This window comes from Parus major, chromosome 19 (genome assembly GCF_001522545.3).
Source record: "Parus major isolate Abel chromosome 19, Parus_major1.1, whole genome shotgun sequence".
NCBI classification, from domain to species: Eukaryota; Metazoa; Chordata; class Aves; order Passeriformes; family Paridae; genus Parus; species Parus major.
The window spans coordinates 5,989,262-6,008,110 of NC_031787.1; the positions used below are offsets into that span (position 1 = coordinate 5,989,262).

Genomic DNA, 18,849 nt, shown 5'->3' on the forward strand with positions numbered 1-18,849 from the left:
ATTCCCCATAATGTGTTTCAGCCATGTGGATTTTCTGTGCTTATTTGAAGGAAAGGAGAAAAAACACAATACAATTGTATAAAGTGTACAGGGAAGTATCTGGGCAAGAACTGGGGAGATAAACACAGGCTGGACAATACTTTAAAATACTGAAACCAACAAAAACTGGCTTGGAATCAGTTTTATCAAGCTCAATCCTCACCAGTGCTACCACCAGCAACAAAAATGTCAGTTAAACTTTACAGAAAAAGTTTATATCATATTATATTCATATCATGATATCATATTCATAGATAAGACAGAGGAAACTGGTGTTGAAGTTGTAAGTAGAAAGATCTTGAAGGACTAAAATTACTGACCTTTTGGAAGAGGAAAAAGCCCCCAAAACAACACATGCATTAGTCATAATGAAAATATTGTGCACAGCAGAGCTCTCCAAGAGATCTGGCTCTGTGTCAGAGGCTCTGGGGAGTACAAGAACTGTGTGCTCGCCTTCACTCAAGTGACAGCACCAAGTGGAGACCGGGCATGAGACCCAAAAGGGTCCCTGAAGGATCATCTGCTCCATTCCCCTGCCCAAAGGAGGATCAGCTCCACCAGTGCCATTTCTGAACCCATTTCTCAACCCATTTCTGAACCCATTTCTGTTAAAGGTCTGTGATGGAGGCACCACACCCTCACTGCAGCTCACCAACATCTTCCCATTCCACCAGCTCCATGCACCTCTTTAAAAAAAGAAACCACAACTGTTCCAGTCACTTTAGAAAGTGTTTATTCAAAAGCTTCATAGCACCATCTTGTTTTTTAAAACAACCAAATAAAATGCAGCAATTAAAATGTTGGTTTTTGTTGAGCATGACACTAACTCCACCTGTGAAGATATTTATGGTTGTTCTTGCTAAAATAACTGAAAAATAGCGCTCCTGTGCACACAGACATAGCACTGGCCCTTGGGGGAGTTATCCAGTCCCAGCTCAATAATGGAAGAATAAAACCAAGTGGAACTGGATACCTCAAGGAAACCGTTCCCCTTCCCAAATTCTGCTGGAAAATTTTCTGAAGGTCATTTTTAGCAGTTTCAATTCATATGTTCCCTCCAGAAATTCAGCAAAACTAAAAATGTAAATAAATAAAATATTTTGGGGGAGTTCTTTTATAGGACAAGTCAGACCATAATTGGTTAATTATCTCAACAATCAGCTAACTATTAATTCTAAAGGGCCTTTAATGCCTAATTTTTTTAGGGAGAACATCAGTCAAGATCATTTTACTACATTACCACGCTGAATCACATTAAAAATTTAAGGGAAAAATCAAACTGCCATTGACAGCACTTATCATCTGCTTTCACTGTGAGTTTTTTTTTCCTTTTCCCTTTTGAGTTTTGGAGCAGCTTGTCTGAGAGGCTGGATCAGTGAAGCGCTATTTCCCAAGGATCCTTAACTTACATTTCAGGAATAGGGACCAGGCCGAGGGCTCGGGCTCGGTCTCGTTATTGTTTGGCTATGGCTTCCGACCACTGGAATTCTCTATTGCAGCTATTTCTGATGGCCATGAGGAGGCAAATCCTCCATGCTTCACTTGGCCAAAGCCCCCATGGGGTCCCATGCTGGCAGAACAATGGGCTCCTGCTGCATCACGGCCAGGATCTCCTCGGGCACGTGCTTCTTGTCCACCACCACCTCGTACACGTACTCGGAGAACCAGTCATCCGTCATGATCAGGTAACCTGGGGGGAAAACAGCATCACAGCACACAGCCACTGCAGGAAAGCAGCCACACACACACCTCACCTATGAATGATGCATTAAACAGGGCCTGGTCACACTGGTTATCTCTCAAAACACACCAAAAAATATCTCAAGGAAGTTAACATACAGGAAGGACTTTGTCTGCACTGAAAGGTCAGGCAAGAAGCCCACCAGGAAACACAAGAGCCAGAATATCCATAATTCATGTGTGCTCTGTTAAAATGGGCATTGAGAGTACTCAAGGAAATTACAAAGCCTTTAAGGCAGAATGTAAAATGATTTGATTATATTTGAGGCTTTACAATTTCTCAGCTCACAAGTGAGTATCAACCTGTTCTAGGAAAACTTTCTTGGTTTAGTTTTTGCAGTAAGAGGCAGCCACTGCTTTCTTCAAAGCCATTTAAATCACACTTAGGCTGAAGCAAATCATAGTTTTCTCTCTTAATATGAAAATGACAGTGAACACCCTTTGAACTGGGAGAGAGGGCAGTCATTTTAGAGGTTCTAGCAGAGAGGTGCCGCTGGAAAGAAGCTATTCCAGGTGAACTGGGAACAAGAGTGGCTGTGAAAAAGGAAGCATTTAGGAGACAGATGAAAAGGCTTTATGTAATAAAGTTCCTCGTGTCCTTATATTGTATCATCACACAATCAAATGAAAAAAGAAAATGTCCAAAGAATATGGACAATAAATGCATCTATCTCCACCATCTTGTTTCTAAAGCAAGAGATCAGATAATCCCATAAATTAAAACCCCTATCAACTGTAACCTGAGCTAGAAGCCATTTAGGAAACACTGCCAAAGAGAGCTGCCTTGATTATCCTCTCTTCAGGATATGAGTTCTTGGGACACACAAAAACCTTTCACTCCCAAGAGCCAACAAGTAATTGCACCCTGAGAGGATTAATGAACTCTGCCTCTGACATCCTGTCCCTCGGAGCTGATTGGGATCGCAGCGTCTGAGCGGGGAGGAAGCACCGAGCACGACTCCAGAACATGCAAATAACTCAGGTTTGGGGAGTCCTGGCCAGTGCAGACCCCCAGACACATCCTACAGACACCTGGGGAGCCCCTGAAAGTCCCCAAAGGGCCTTGGAGAACCACATTGTGCTTGTGCTGTAACCCCTGCCTGGGGAGAGCAAACCAACAGTGCCTCTGTCACATTTGGGATGAGAGATGCACAAACACCGGGTGCCTACAGTCAAATCCTTGAAATGCCTTCCTGCAGGAGAGCAACAGCCAATACAAGACATGAAAAGCCCAAAGGGAGTTCACTTCTAGCTGGAGATGCATCCTAAAAAAGCTCCTTTCATGCCAAAACAAGCAGATGGACCCCTCCATAGTGTGATTTAGTATTCCTGTCTTCCTTGCTTTTAAAAAAAGATATCCGATGGGATAAGCTGGGTTCAAAGTTAGGTAATAACATCCTGTGTGTCTCCAGAACAAAGGACTACTCAGAATAATTAGAATTGCCTGTGTAGCTGAATAAGAGCCAATAAAACAGAAAGGAAATATTTGATTGGGAAGTGACTTTTTTACCTAAGAAAACAAGCAATGTTTGTCAACAGCTGTGTTAATTCCTTGAGGAAAAACACACAAGGTTCCAGAAACACTTCTACAACAGATATAAAGTAATTACTAAATATTTAGGAGAGGCAAAGCTGAGCTGGCTCAGAGGGGTTCCCTTTCTCCAGGACAAGCACTACCACAAGATTTCTGCCCACTCTGGAGTGTGAAAATACAACTGACTCCATCCCATAATTCCCAAACTAGGAGTCCCAATCTTTCCAGTCTTGCACCATTCCAGCCAGGCTAAACAGGTGGTACCTGGCATCTTGGACTGTACTTGGAACAAAACAAGGTGGAGCCCACATGAAAAAAGACTGCTCTTTCCTCACAAAAAAGTAATTTGTTTGTAATTGTTGTTTAATGACTCAAGTCCAGTCCCTGGGGTTTTGTTGCAGGCTGGACCCTCGATCACGCTGTCCAAGAAATCCTGGGAGCTGGGGCTTACTCCTATCCCCCACACCCAACTGGGCCCCAGCTGGGTTGTGCCAAGTTTAGCATCATTCTTGGCTGACTCTTCACTGATGTGGACTCTGGTTTCTTGTGCTGAACCTACCCAAGCACAGCTTCCCAATTCCTTAACAGAGCAGATAAGATAAAAATCTTAACTCTTATCACAGTGAGACACACTCAGTATCACTGCAAGACAGCTCAGACTCTGAGTCCTTGCCTTCCTGGACACTGAAGAGTGGAAAATCAGGGCAGGAAGGAGAAGAAACCCCATCAAGTTGAGTCACAATCCCTGAAGGGATTTAAATGCTGTGTGTCATGGTTCAGTGGGGATTTGGCAGCACTAGGTGAACAGTTGGATTCTTTTGGACCTTAAAAAGGGCTTTTCCAACCTAAATAATTCTGTGACTCTCCCAGTGTTTGGAAAGGAGCTCTTGAGGACATGTCCAATTGCCTTTTGCTCCAGAGCAGCTCATTTGGTCATACCCAAGAAAATTATTCAGGGATTCTGCCCCCTGAAAAAAAAGCAGTCTGAAATAGAGTCCTACTTCTGATGGGATATTCTGTCAAGGCACTTTTCCAAGCAACTCCTTATACCAACAAGGCATAGTCAGGGAGCAAGACTTTCCAGAGACCATGGTGTCCCCTGGTACACCACAGATAAGGGACACTGACTCATCCTGCACAGTCCACACAGATGCCTTGGGGACGAGATAGGGCAGGGTTTAAGTCACTCTGGACTCCTATTTTATTTCAAAGGAAAACCAGCTCCTCTTACACAGCTCTACATCTCATTCTTGAGAAGTGAGTGTGGATTTGGGTGCCACAGCCCAGTCCCAGTCCCAGCCAGCAGGCACCACTTGCAGCAGTGTCAGGGTCCAGCTGCTGCCCCGTGCTCTTGATGTCACCTCAGCATTGATTTGGCTTCTTTACTTCCTTCCTTCCTTCCAACATTCCAAAGAACATTTCACTACTGTCATATTGCTGAGCCTTGAAGGCTGAACTTCAACACAAGTCTGAAGATTTTTATTGTAATACTTTGCTGTGAATGAATGCAGTTAACTCAGAGGAGAAACAACTGCAAGACCAAGAGGCCATAACAAAAATTAAGACACTTTTCCAAGAATATTCTGTTTTCCTACAAGATGTTTGTGTTACTGAAAAGCTTATAAGATCAGATACTAAAACAAGTGTTCTCCAGAAATAGTCTATTCCCAGAAGTAAACCAAGACTGGGAAAGTTCTGTCACACCAAATTGTACAAGCACATTTGGGATTAACGTGCAGCAGAAAAATGTGGGCAGCAATGACTGTTATTCCCAGGGACACAGAGTCTGGTCTGGCACACTCACCACTGAGGCTGTGTCATGGCTGAGCCCACATCCAGCCTGTCTCACTCAGCTGATGACAAAAATCACAGAGCTCTCCTCTGCTCTGCATAGGAAAAGCTGCCTGGCCTTGGCAGGGCAAAGCAGGGATGCTCTCACACCACCAGCCCCACTCACCAAGGGCTGGGGAACTCAGAGCTGTCCCTCAGAGCAGCAGAGAAACACCCTCTGGTCATTCCCAGTTTCCATGAGCAGGGAAGCCACTGGAAGCAATTTCCTAAACCAGCTCCAAGCTGTGATTCAGGGTTGTGTCCACACTGCTGCCACACCAGGCTGGCACAGGGCCCTGGCACAGCCCTCAGAGCCTTCCCAAGAGGGCAGCTGGGACAGCAGCAACACAAGAACAACTTTATGGAGAACCCCCAGCACAAGCAGAAGCACAGTGAGGACTGGATTTTGTGTGCCTGTCACACCAGGGAGGAGCACAGGAGAGGGGCTGCATGTCATGGCTTTGGCACAGATTCCAAAAGGCAACCAGAATTATGATTTTTAATTTTTTTTTTCCCCAGACAGCTGTTGGAGTTTGAATAGTTTGCACTGCAGCTGTTCACAGCACAAGCTGGGACCAGCCATGTCCTCATTTCCTCGTTTACAAAATCAGTAAGCAAAGCCTTGCAGTGACTGACAAACAGTACTTTAAAAGAAAACAAAAAGCACTTCAGTTTCACACATGGCTTAGGAAGGTTATTCAATCCCACCAGCCACAGCCAACATGAGCACCACGTGCAGTGCACAGATTAAAGCTTGGCTGTTACCAAAAGCTTTAGTACATTTAAAAATGGTGCAGTATTTCTTCTTTTATACTAGAAAGAAAAAAACATTCCTACACAGTGCAGTCCTTGGCAGTGATCCTATTTTACTGATACAGCCAAACTTTTATCCATGATCCCTTTATGAACAGACTGGTTACAGACCCACAGGAGGTCCTGGTGTCTCACAGGACATCCACCACCAGGTTTTTGGACTCGTGCTACCAGATTTTCCACACTTGTGTTCTGCAACAAAACAACCAAGGTTCTGACCAGTGTGACAAAGGGAGAGCAAACTCCTGCAGCTGCTGAGGTTTTTGGCAAGGGTAATAGCTGGGAATTTACCTGGGATCAACAGAAAACTGATATCAAAGCTTAAGAGTATCAGCAGCTTCCCTGCAATAAACTGAACAACCTTAACAAAAATTGCTAAGGCAGGAATAAAGTTTGATAAAATAAGACTTTTTGATGAAGTCTATCAGTATCTTCCCATGCCTGCCATACACAAACCAGTCTGGTTATTGGATGGTCCCTTCCACATCCTTATTTCCAAACATTCAGCTTTCTGCTCTCATGACTATAAATTACCTTTATTGCCACGGTCTTCACCCCAGGAGTTTTCCACTCTCCATTTTTCGAATGCATCTTCTTGCCCATCCTGTGCCAAAACAAGCCCATGACATTCAGTGGTGAAGGAGAGGCCACATCTGACCAGGCAACCCTTTCCACATCCAAATCCAGCAGCAGGAAAACACAGAGCTCCAACCCTGAGAGTCTCAATGGTTTCTTGCTAATGATGGAGAAATGCCATTTTATAAAGTACTCATTTACCTACTTAGATAAAATATGAGGAAATGTGATGAAGAAGGGAATCCACAATCAATATTTATTTTATCAGGAAGCTGAAATTTAACTAAATTCTAGTTTGGACTTGATTGACTCACAGAATTTAAGCTGCTCTCCCTGTCCCCCATCAGAGCATGAGGAAAATTAAGCACAGGAGGCACAACTTGCCTGAACTGGGAATCAGAGGAAAGGAACAAGGAACTGTCAGAATTCAAAACAGCACTGGTAAGAACAAGTGCAAACCCTTGACAAATCCAGCTCCAAGTCTGGTGCTGTGTAATTAAAATACCTTAATACAAAAAACTAACCTGAAAAACACCCCATATGTCCATTTTTGATATTGAATGGAATATTGTTGTAATGCTTCTATTCTCTCTTGGAAAGAGAGAACAGTCCAGTCCTGAAGATGGGACACTTGAGAGCTCCCAGACCAAGGATGTCAGCTCTCAGGGAGAAATTGGGAAGAGCACATTCATGTACACTAACCTTTTAACCAAAAGATGTATTTAATCCACATCAATTTTTGATGTTGTAAAATTGTAATATGTTTTTTTAAAATCTTCAAAGTCTTTTTATAAAAAAAAAAGTAAGTAAATCCAAAATATTACATTTTACAACTCAGTTTCTCAAAGCCTCTTCAGATTGTTTTCAAGAAGTACCAAAAATAAAGTTTTCCTTGTTTGTCTGTTAGATATTCAGAGGAGTGTTCATGCAACCTGATACACAATGGAAGCATTAAGAGCTCAGAATGCAGAAAACAGGAAAAAATCATATTGAGTTGTAAAAAGTAACTTGGAACATTCTTATGACTCAGCAGTTCCATCTCAAGTCTCAAAACACCACAGCTCTGGCAAACTTGTTGTGCTGTGCAAGCTGTTATTTCTCAGGCCAAGGTCAAGCTGGACAGGAAGAAATCACTTCAAAGAAACTTCAATAATGACAACTTCTGGAAATAAATGGAAACATCAACTTCACAGATAACCCCAAGTTGTAAGTTTTTGCATGTTTCTCTTTACTTCATTATGTGCTTTGTTGTGGTGCCAGGAGCAGATGTAGCTGTGGATTCCTCTCAGCCTGCTGCTTGCCACAGAGCTATGCTGGACACCACTTCCCTTCCCTAATTAGAGGTCAGAGATCACATGCCAGGGAGCTGCAGGAGGTTAACCCTGCTGCAAAGTGCCTCCTACCAGCATTTTAACAGGAGCTTCAGGCTCTAAATTAGACTGGACTAACCATGGCTGTCCAATCAAAGTTTGTGGGTAAAAGGAAAGAAGTCCTTTGACATGTCTAAAATTCTTCCATCCTTGTTAAACATTTATAGTTCTGAACACTCTGACACAAACAACACAAAGGGAATAAACAAGCAGGCTTTGTGCACCAGGGGATTGTGGCACACTGAGTGAGCCCAGGACACAAAGAAGCTGCCAGGATATTCCAACACATCCCTGCCAGCACCAGAACTCTGGGAAGGAGACTCTACCTTCTCAGTGACAGCTGTCAGGACCATGGCATGGGTCATCAGGGATTCTCCAAAGATCAATCGTTCTGCTTTGTTCATGTTCTTGATGGAGACACCAAACACCAGCTCATGATTAAATCTAGCAGAAAGACAAATAAGGCACATGAGAAAGGATGCAGCAGGAGTTCTATGTCAGGGAATCAGGAAACTGCCCTGGGCCAAGAGCCACTGTGCAGGCATATGAGTTCAACCAATTTTTATGTCAGAATAAAGGCAAAACCTGATCCCTTTAGGAGTTTCTCTCACCATATATTATACATTTAAATAAGTAAGAATATTTAACAACTACTCTCAGTGCAACTTTAAAGGATTCAGATTAAACTAACAAGCACAAAAAAAAATACTGCTGCTGCTGAATTACTTAAATATACTCTCTTGAGGAATATAATCCAAAGTATGTACAAATCAGTTTGTTGAGCAGCTAAAGCACTGCTCATGTCCTCACTGAGTATCCCAAATGACATTCTGGTTTGATTCTCTACTCACATATTCAGGTCATTGATTCCCAGCTTGCCATAGAAGTGCTTTGCCACATCACAACCAAACCACACAGCCTGCAGAGAGAGGGAAGGGTCATGTCTGGGCCAAATCCCAGGAGTTTTACATGGCATGGGCTGCACTGTGCCACCCACAAAGAGAAACCAAACCCACCTCGCCATCCTTAATAGATGCTGCAGCCAATTTCTTCAGGACATCCACAGGCTGGTTGTTGTAGAGAGTTTTCCTCCCTCCAGCCATGTTGCCCAGGTACTCCACTGTGTAGAGCCTGTTGTAGGGATTCTGGGGTCGAGGATCATTCACTAGACAAATCTGCCAAAAAACAAGATATCATAAAATAAGGTGCAATATAACTGAAATCTTTGAAGATTGAATCTAGAAAGATTTCAGGGAATGGTTTTTGTCCCAGCCTGATGTCTGCCCCATTAGCAAACAAGCCACTTGGCTGAAATAGGAGGTTTTTTAAGGTTGTGTTTGTTGGGCCTTTTTGTTTTGTTTCACAAGTTCATCTCGTAACCGTGGCAGAGCAGCTCTGAGTGTTATTCCTTCTCTAATGTCTGCCTCATGACATATTACAACTGATTAGATCACTGCATATTTTATCATTACAAAACTATCATGCAACAGGAGATCCCAGATAATTGAAGGGTAGAGCACAAACAGCACAACGGGGAGAATAAACCCACTGACTTGGGCAAGCAGTGCCCATCCCAGGTGCTGCAGCAACGGGGGGACAGGCACTGTCAACAGTGGAAAATAAATAGCTTAGCAGCAAAAAAAAAAAGGGCCTTGGAAAGTTTTCAGCATCCCCAACCTTGTCCTCCATGTTGAAGTAAGGCTTCACATGCTCATTGTAGAACTGCACCGGGGTCATGGGGCCGTATTTGTGGTAGTTCTTCTCCTTATCCCGGAACTCCCAGCAGAAAGTCTCCGGAGGGCTGCCCAGGCAAGTGCTCACTATTCTGAATACCTGCCCAGAGAAGCAAGGAGCTGTGAGCATGCTGGAACATGCAGCTGTGCCTCTCCTACCACAGCAATGCCACTGGAGCATGGATTTCTCCATGTGAGAAACAGCTGGAGAAATGGGATCTTAACGGTCACCTTTGAACACGTGAATAAACACATCAATTATCTGCATTCAGGTCCTGAAATCTTGGTGTTTCAGCAGTTCAAAGCCATCTGAAAGGCCTCAGGAAAATCAACACAGTTTCTTTCTCCACTCTCACACTCCATGTTCTCAGGTTTTTGCACCAGCAAAACAGAAAATTACGAATTCCAGGTTATCCTAGGAATGCAGCAGCCCAAAGCAAGAACAGGAGACTTCCCAGCCTCATCACAGCACTTCATAAGTAATTCTGAAACTCCTCCAACACTGCCAGAGAAACCTTATCAAACTAATTCTCAAAAGGCTTCATCATTCAGCATCACCTGTTCCACCAGGTTTGCCCCATGCAGAGATAAACCAGACCTTTTAACGTGGGCATTGTTCCAGTGTTTCCCCTGTACTAATTCATATTTTACTGTAACATTCATTTCAACTTCAAAGATGGGCCTTTGCTTCTTTTCAAAACCCCAGAATAATCTCCTCATCTCTTTTAATACATTTAACAATATCTCTGTTTAGGGCTGAGCTGGCAGGTAATGCAATTTAATTCCTGCTCCCTGCCTGCTGCCCATGACATCCTTTGCAGCTGGCAGCTATCTTTGGACTTTTAGCACAAAAAGTTGACCAGATTTCAACTCATCAGCCTCCCTGTAAATCAGAATATAAAACTGCACTTCAAAAACCACTACTGTACTTTCTCACAGGGCTTATCAGAAAATGTGCCAACGCTGGCAGTGTAACCACATGAGTGTCCTTAGAGATACAGAGAGGACCTGACACAGGTACTCTGGGGACAGTGAATTTAATCACAGTTAAACAGGTTTGAATGTGTTTTATTTCAGCTGACACTGATCTTCAGCTCTGTCCATGTCCTGAGCACAAGTCTCTTCCTTACAAGGAACAATCAGGTAATTTAAAAAAAGAGGAGAGGGAGTCAAATCTCAGCTGCATCTTCTGAGCTGGAATCCAGCTCCTGTGGTCTGTGCCAGCTTTCCCAGCCTGGCAGTCTTCACACACAGCACAGCAGACACAACACCTTTCCCAAACCTGATTTAACTCTTTCTGGAGCTGATCCTAAGGTTCCATAAGAACTGGCTTTGTGTTAATGTGCTTTTTGTGCTGGCAGTAAAAGGAGTGCAATGCTCCTGCTAAATAAAGGTGTCCTTGCTCCAAACAATTTAAGAAAACAAGCAAAAAGATTAATTACAGGTTGAAACAAAGGTGTGGGCATAAGGCTTCTACTGCAGGAACTCACACATTTCTCAATAAATATGGTAAAGAGCTGTAGTGGTTTAGATTCATTAATTTGAGGTTTTGGTGGTTGTCTTTTTTTTTTTTTTAAAGGAATAAAGAAACTTTATTAACAAGATTACAAGAATAAGAAACTAGAATAAAACAACCAGAAACTTTTCTTCTCCTTACCTAAACTTTTCTTTTCTTAACTGATGACATAGACACAAAACTTGAGATGTTAAAACAGTAACAAACTATACAATAGTTATTTATTAGTTTTTGTAGGGAGAGGAAGAAGGTCTTTTTTATCATGTCATAGAGATTTCTTTACAAGAAACAGTTCTCTCATGGCTTTTTATTTCTACAAATAGCAGCTGCCTGGGCAAAAATTCTGTTATTGTGACATTTCTTTTTATTTTCACAGCTTCCTTAGAGGTGTGTTCACGGGCTGTGAACTCAGGGGGTATTATTTTAAGGATGAGTTATTTAAAGGTAAAGGTCTGTGTGGGGCTGGGGGTGGGAGGGTTGTTGGCAAGTGTCAGCAGCCGTGGCCTGGCCCAGCCTGGGGCCAGGGCCCCCTTGGGGAGGGGCTTTGGTTGCTCTGCCAGAACAGAACCCAGAGGATTTCCTGGGAGGGGCCCAGGAAACAGCAGAGGCTGCAGCAGAGCCTGGCCCAGCCTGGGGCCCCACAGTCCCCATCCCATCCCCGGGAGCCACTGGGGTTTGGCCCAACCACCCCCCCAGCCAAGGCTGCACGGGAGCAGGGCTGGCTCCACCAGAGCTCTGCTACCTTTCAAGGCCAGAAAGAAAGAGAAAGAAGTTCTCAGGCTCGGGTTTTTAAAAGGTGGTATTCACCAAGGTGGACCTAATTTTCAATGGTGTAAAATGCTGTCAGTTCTCAGAACTGGACAGCCATTGGGCTGTTTCAGACACAGAGGAAGCTCCCAGCAGCTTCTCCCAGAGAAATCACTTCTGGGGGTGTTTCTCACTTCTTTTCCTAAATGCCAAACCACCACAAGAACAAATATAAACCCCAAACTACTGTAAATATTTAATTTTGCACAGACTGCACAAAAGGTACAGTTTGCTGTGGCTACACTCCCATTACCTCAGATAACCACAAGCACCGAGAGATGAGGCCATGAACACAAAATGAGAAAAATGCCTAAAAAAGGAGAGCAGCAACCAAATGGGCTCCAGCCAGAGGAAAGAAAATGATGGAGACAGAAGTCTCCAGTGAACAGAGGCACTGGAGCCTGCAGTGGCCTGCCTCAATTGTTTTGCCACCACACCCAACACAAGCCCTCTCTTCATATCTCACAAGCTTCCTCTACCAATAAATAAAATAAGCATATTTAAACTAAAAGGTGACTTACATCGCCCTAGTGACCACTAGAAGGAAGATAAGGCAATGATAGAGTGGCTTGTGCTAAACCCCAAAATGAGTGAGGAGGGGAAAAGGAAGACACTCCTGATAAGGAAGTCTACAAAGGAAAACAGTAAAGGAAGAAAAATTCTATCACATGAACTGCACTGATTGCAGCTTCTGACCTGCTGTGCACTGGTTTGATAAGAATGTTTATAAAGCTCTGGAGTGAATATTTTAATCCTGTGTTCCACAACAATTCCCCCATTTCAGCTTGAGCACTGATCCCAGCAGGAGCAAACCAAGATTTGCTTCACAAATAGAACCTCCCAGAACAAAACCCAGCTCTGCTTTGCCACAAAAACAGAGGCAATACCACTTATATACATCTAAACACATGCAAACCACCTTTACTACTGCAGGAGAAAATGCTGTGTTAGCCTCAGAGAATTAATGCAAACTTATACAGAACTGTCAGCTCCAGGATCTCATCAGAGGGCAAGAGACTCTAAATAAATGAAGAAACATTTAGCAGTGAACTCTATCCCTGCCCTAAGAATGACCCCCTCTAGGAAGCTTTTGATGTCTGCAGCAGAATCCTCCAAGGGCTTTTGGACACACAGTGCATGTAAGTTGAATTAATTCACCTTTGAACTAAGTGCAAATTGGCAACATTCAGGGGTAGGCTCAAAGCACAACATTCTTAAGGCATGAATTTCACAACAGTTTTGATGAAACCCAAGGAACACCAATCAGTTTTCTTCTTTTAACCTAATCTTAAAATTAGATAAAAAGAAGCTTTTTAAAGAATTTTACATTAAGTGCAAAGATGAATCTCCAAAACACAAAAAAACGCATTTATCAATCTGGAACTAAAACTTTACAGAGATAGCTCAAGGTAGGTTCTGCCTAACAGTGATGTTCAGTGGATTGCAGAAAAAACTAACAAACAACACCAAAACATTTGATTTTTTGACTCCTCTACAGATACACATTTAACCACAGGGTCACTTGGCATCGTATGTTTGAGAAATAAATACACACTTTTTCTTGTCACACTAAAACAGCCTCAAGTTTAAGTTATTTTTGGCATTTTAAGAATCAAATATGAGCAGCACAGAATGAGAAGAATGACGTTTGTGTGAGCAGGAGGAGGCTCAGGCACTGCAGACACACTGACAGGGATGGAGTCAATTCACAGCCAAAGCTGCAATTCATTCCTCTGCTGCCCCCCAGGACCAGCCCTCAGCTGGACTCAGCCTTGTGCAGACACCTCCCTCTTGTGATTCTTTTCTGCTCTCTTGTGGGGAATCTTTGCACAACACTTGTGCTACAGGATCTGCATTCAAAGCCACCAGAATGCAAATTTCAACCTGTCCTGCTATTTCTGAGAGCCTGACAGGCTACTGTTTTGATCTCTCAGGAGACAAAATGCTGCTTTTCCCACAGCAAGGGGCAGATGTCTGTAAAATATTGTCATACTGAAACCTATGGATTCAAAATATTTATCTGGAAGGATGAGAAAAACTCAGAATGAAGGAAGCAACAAATGACTGCAAAACAAATTCACTTGAACAATTTGTTAAGCAACAAGAGACACTTGTTTTGGCTGAGCCAACAGCTACACAACAAAAGTAAGCAATCTCATCCATTCCAGCCCTCTGTTCCAAGATTCATGTCACATTAGTTTATTTACCTCTTCTATCATCATGTCCATGGCAGCACAAAGTTCTCCTTTGCTTCCTCCAGTTTCCACCATGTTTCTTAGCCTCAAGCAGTATTCTCTCATCTGTTTAAAGAGAAAGTCAGTTTGTTATAAAAGGTATGAAAGGTGTCACCTGATCTTTTTCAGGACTTCCTATCTGCTTGTTTCAAGCACCTATTTTAGTCTACATAACATGTTTTCAGAAGCTTTGTTAGAGATTGATTCATTGAAAAAATAACAAGATAATTGAATGCTTTTAAAGTAAAATATCATCAAAAAATAAACAAATAGTCACAATTCACTTATTTCCAACCACTGATGTGAGGCTTGCAGCCATTAAGCTCTTAAAGCTTGATTTCTCTCAGTCCCATAAGTGATGACACAACATCCACACTCACCAGCAACTCTGTGACTCACAGAACACACTTTCTTCATACTGTCACATTTATTTTACAATTCTAATGCATAATTGATCTCCTGGCTGATGAAAAGAAAGGGGCATTTCCCCACTGCATGCACAGCTGCAGTCAGAGCAGCACAAGCTTCCCATTAGTGTCACCATCCATAAGGCCAGGAACAGTGATGGGGTTCCCTCAGGACCAGCTGCTTTGCCATGCTCAGGATTAGAACAACATTATCAACATTTAAAATGTCCAAGCTCATTCCACCACGTATTTTGCATTTTTTATGTGGATTTCAGCAGGCAGTTTTCCCTGAGCACGCAGTATTTGAACTGGAAAAAAATGTAGCAAACTAGAAAAAATGTTTTAATTGCCTTTTTCATCTAGCTACCTACACCAGCATTCTCCCAAGCTAATTCATTTCTGCAGTTCAGGGAGTGAGTTAACACCTTCCTTCAGACAAAGCTGTGCACTTCTATACTGGAACCTGATTTTAATATGCAGTGTTTTTAAAATACATTTTTTTTCCTCCATCTTTTTCACCACATTTGGCAATCATCTCTAGAAACCTTGGCACACAGAAAGATGAGATACTGAAAGGGTGGGAAAGAGACACCTAGACACCATGTGCTGGTTTTGCAGAATGAGATTTAAGCAACCACATGTCAAGAAAATCTTGGGAAATCTGAGGATTAATAATAACTACTACTAAAACCACAAAAGGTATTTTCAAGCTACTGAAGCCTGACAACAGACATCTTCCATGATCTCACCTTCCTGCTCTATGTTTCAAGATTAGCATCAGACTTTGCTGAGACTTTAGGCTGCTTGTAAATAAATTTAAGCTGCTGAGATGCACTTAACCATTTGGTCAATAAGGATAAGGTGGTTAGGAACATTTGGAGCGGGATCATTCCCAGACCCTCCCCTAAGTTTTATCATCTAAATCAATTTTACCTTATGATTCAAGATCTCATTCATCCTCCTGGTAGCCTCTGTGGTGTGAGACTCTGGGAAGTATTTCTTGGGGACAACACCATACTTCTCTAAAAGAAATAAAACTACAGGTTAACAATTGACTTTTTCATACAATAAATGCTCCTAGTGCTCATACCCATATGAAAGATAAAGAGTTTGGGTTTGTGCAGAGATTATAAGGGAAAGGCTCTTATTTAAAGGTTACAAGTACCCAAACTTTACTTTTTAATTTGTGTATGAATCTTGACCTCTGATCTGCATTCCACAGGGATCCCAGAACATGGAATCCCTGAACTACTCAGTATTATTTAACTTATAAGTTCCAAATTAATTAGTGCTTTAGGAAGTCCTGTTCACCAGGAAAAAAAAAACCTTGATTACTTCAAAATTAATCTCCTGAAATACCTTCTAAAGAATTGGGCCTCCTATGAATCACTCCATGTAAATTATCCAAGGTTAAAACTAACTTTCCTGTCTCCTTTCCTCCTCAACATTTATTACCCAGCAGCAGCTCAATGGCTTCCTACATTTCACTACCACTCACAGATCTCACTATGCAAGGCTCTGGATGTAACAGTAGCAACCAAAATCTCTGCCCTGATTAAGAATTTATAGCAATGGGATGAGGAAAAAAGGAACCTCCAGGCTTCAAAGAAACAAATTCCTTTTGTGATTCTAAATTAGTATTATTGGCTTGTTGATTTACAAAGCTGTCACATTGTTTCACAACACAAATGAGAGCCAGTGCTGGTGTAATTAAGTATCTCCAGCAGCCTAGGATCCTGTTCCTGCTGGAGCTTTGTAAGACCAGCACTGCCACATTCCACATCAATTCCCTCTCACTGATCTTTATACCAACTTCAGGCTGCAATTCCAAGTAGTTTTGCTCCTGCTTTGCACATCTGGGTCCAGCAGTGGCTTTTTCCTTATCATGTACCCTAAAGATTGTGTACATGGCTATAAGTAAATGAGGTTGAGTTGCTGACTGGAAAAGGGGATTAAACCTTTTTATTAAATGGAAAGTCAGGGCTGTCTATTTATCTGTTGATCTTCTGAGCTTTTATCATCAACAGAACTATGCAAAAGTGATGCCAGACAAGATTTAAGCCCAATATTTATAATCTGGCCCAAAAAAGTCTCAAATTTAAAAAAATTACAGTGGTTAATGGCATCATATGCCTTAACCTATTCCCAGGTCTCAAGCTCAATTTCTTATTCTATTCCATTCCCCATTTCTCAAACCAGGCTGCAGCTTCAGGAAGGGCTCCTTGTCACCAGTTCTCTCACCAATAATGTTAACCAGCATATCCCACTGTCCACCATCATTTGTGGGGTTGGAGAGCAGGAATTGCACCAGTCTTCCTTCCACTGGCTCCTTTTTCTGAGCTGTTTCCACAAAGGCATTTAAAAAGTAGTAGCAACGCTCAACCTAAAACACACAGATAAAAAAACCCCACTTTTTAAGTCTGACATATTATGCATTAATTAATTGCTGAGTATTCAGTTCTTTGCAAGTACAGAATAGATGAAGCAACTTTCTGCTCATCCAATGAAGTCCTCATTTTTCCCTCAGGCGTTCCAGGGGCTACCCTATAAAATTCTTTGTTAGGCCAAATATTTAGGAGTGACTTCACACAGAGCTCAAAGGTAGGGGAACGGGCAATGGGAAGCAGAAGTTATGCAATGAAGCCTGGCCCAAAATAGTACTAGATTTGCTTGATTTCCCTTAGAGGGGAGAAGCTGGCACACAGCTCACCCATCAGGTCACAAGCGCAAACTGAAACCTCAGAGCTACTACAGTCATGTTTCCCCTGAACCACCAACAAGTAACTTCTGAAATATACAGAACTCTTGGAAAAAAAAAATTATAGGATTCCAAAATGTCAACATCTTGATAACTTTCTTCTCAAGCTGAAAGTCCCACTTTGCTCAACCACCTGCATTTAAAACACATTTTAAAAGAACTTTTGAAGTTTCTTTTTGTACACACTAAAAAAAAACAATGCAGCCTAAAAGAAGTTCTGTCACAACCTGATTGCATAAGCAATCCTACAACAACCTACATGACTGTACCTTATCCCAGAAAAAGAGATAGGACTGGCTGAACTCAAACTCTTCAATGTTGTATTTCTTCATGAAAGGAAGACGCATTGCATTGAGGCAGGAAAAGATCCAGCATCTCCCTGAGAGATCAAAGGAACAGGAATTAAACTGGAACGCCTGTGCTCAGGAGCTGCACAACAATTTCTTTTACCACAAGATTCATGACACAGTTCTGCCTCGAGCCTTTGGCTGGGCTTCTACAATACCAAAAAGCTCTGAAGGTGTTCTGAAATCTTTTATTGCAAGCACATCTCTCAATTACACCATGCAGAAGGGAAAAGAGGCAAACGCCACAAGTCTAACGTGTGTTATTAACTAAGGAGGATGCTGCAAGAATTCGACTTTGCTCCGAAGGCCGGACAAAGGGCTGTGGAGCAGCGGCTGCTCCCAGAGGCACAATCAGTGTTAAGAGTCAGCCCCCAAACACCGCCCCCGACCCCGACCGCCCTTACCGGAGTTCTTCTGGTTGGTGACGGGCTTGCCCTCGGCGGGCACGGCGTGCTGGAACACCTGCACCGTGTCCTGCACCACCTGCCGCTGCAGGCACACCTCCAGCGGGTCGTTGCATGTCGCCACGTTCTGGGCCAGCAGGAACTGCGGCTCGGCCCGCAGCCGCCGAGTGAAGGCGACGGCCTTCTCCGTGCTCAGCCCTGCGGGACACCGGGGCACGCTCACGGCCGGCCCGCACCCCCGGAACCCCGGGAACACGTACAGCCCCTCCCATCCAGCGCTGAGGTAGCGGTGAGGCTCCCGTCCCTTGCTACACGTTATCCCTGCCCATAGCCCCGCTAAGGTCCCGGTAACGCCCCGCTGCCCCCTCTAACTCCCCCCCACCCGACCTATTGCTAAGGTAACCGTGAGTCTCCCGCCCCCCAGATTACACACCCCCGGTAAGGGTCGGTAACCCCCTCCCTATCCCAGTAATTTCCCTCCCCGACCCACTGCCAAGGTACCGATGAGCCCCCGCCATCCCCGCCATGGACAAGACTCCCCCCCTTCATCTCCTTCCCCGGTAACCGCCCCCCATGGCTGAGGCACCGCTGTACCCCCTCCGCCCGTACCCGCCCCTCACGGACGGGCCCCTCCTCACCGCGGGCATTCATGGCGGCACCGGCAGCACGATCCCGGCGCGGGCCCGAGGCGGAAGCGGCTCTTATAGCGCCGGCACCGGAAGCCGGAAGAGGGGCCCGGGG

General features: G+C 43.5%; 1 protein-coding gene across 1 annotated transcript; it reads right to left on the bottom strand.

Moving 5' to 3' along the window:
* Positions 1 to 749: 749 nt before the first annotated feature.
* Positions 750 to 18,848, bottom strand: BLMH (bleomycin hydrolase). The gene is made up of 12 exons (XM_015646821.3): positions 18,747 to 18,848; positions 18,109 to 18,306; positions 17,627 to 17,736; positions 16,841 to 16,982; positions 15,533 to 15,621; positions 14,166 to 14,258; positions 9,580 to 9,735; positions 8,919 to 9,077; positions 8,754 to 8,821; positions 8,229 to 8,346; positions 6,491 to 6,560; positions 750 to 1,729 (listed from the first exon to the last, which is right to left on the bottom strand). The coding sequence occupies exons 1-12, from the start codon at positions 18,757 to 18,759 to the stop codon at positions 1,578 to 1,580; spliced, it is 1,368 nt and encodes a 455-aa protein (XP_015502307.1). The 5' UTR covers positions 18,760 to 18,848; the 3' UTR covers positions 750 to 1,577.
* Position 18,849: the final 1 nt, after the last annotated feature.

Excerpts from the sequence above, each read along its gene's own strand:
- BLMH (XM_015646821.3), bottom strand. Across the intron at positions 8,347-8,753 it reads GGAATCAATGACCTGAATAT|ATTTAATCATGAGCTGGTGT; the intron begins GTGAGTAGAGAA and ends TCTTTCTGCTAG. Across the intron at positions 1,730-6,490 it reads TGAAGACCGTGGCAATAAAG|GTTACCTGATCATGACGGAT; the intron begins GTAATTTATAGT and ends TTTTCCCCCCAG.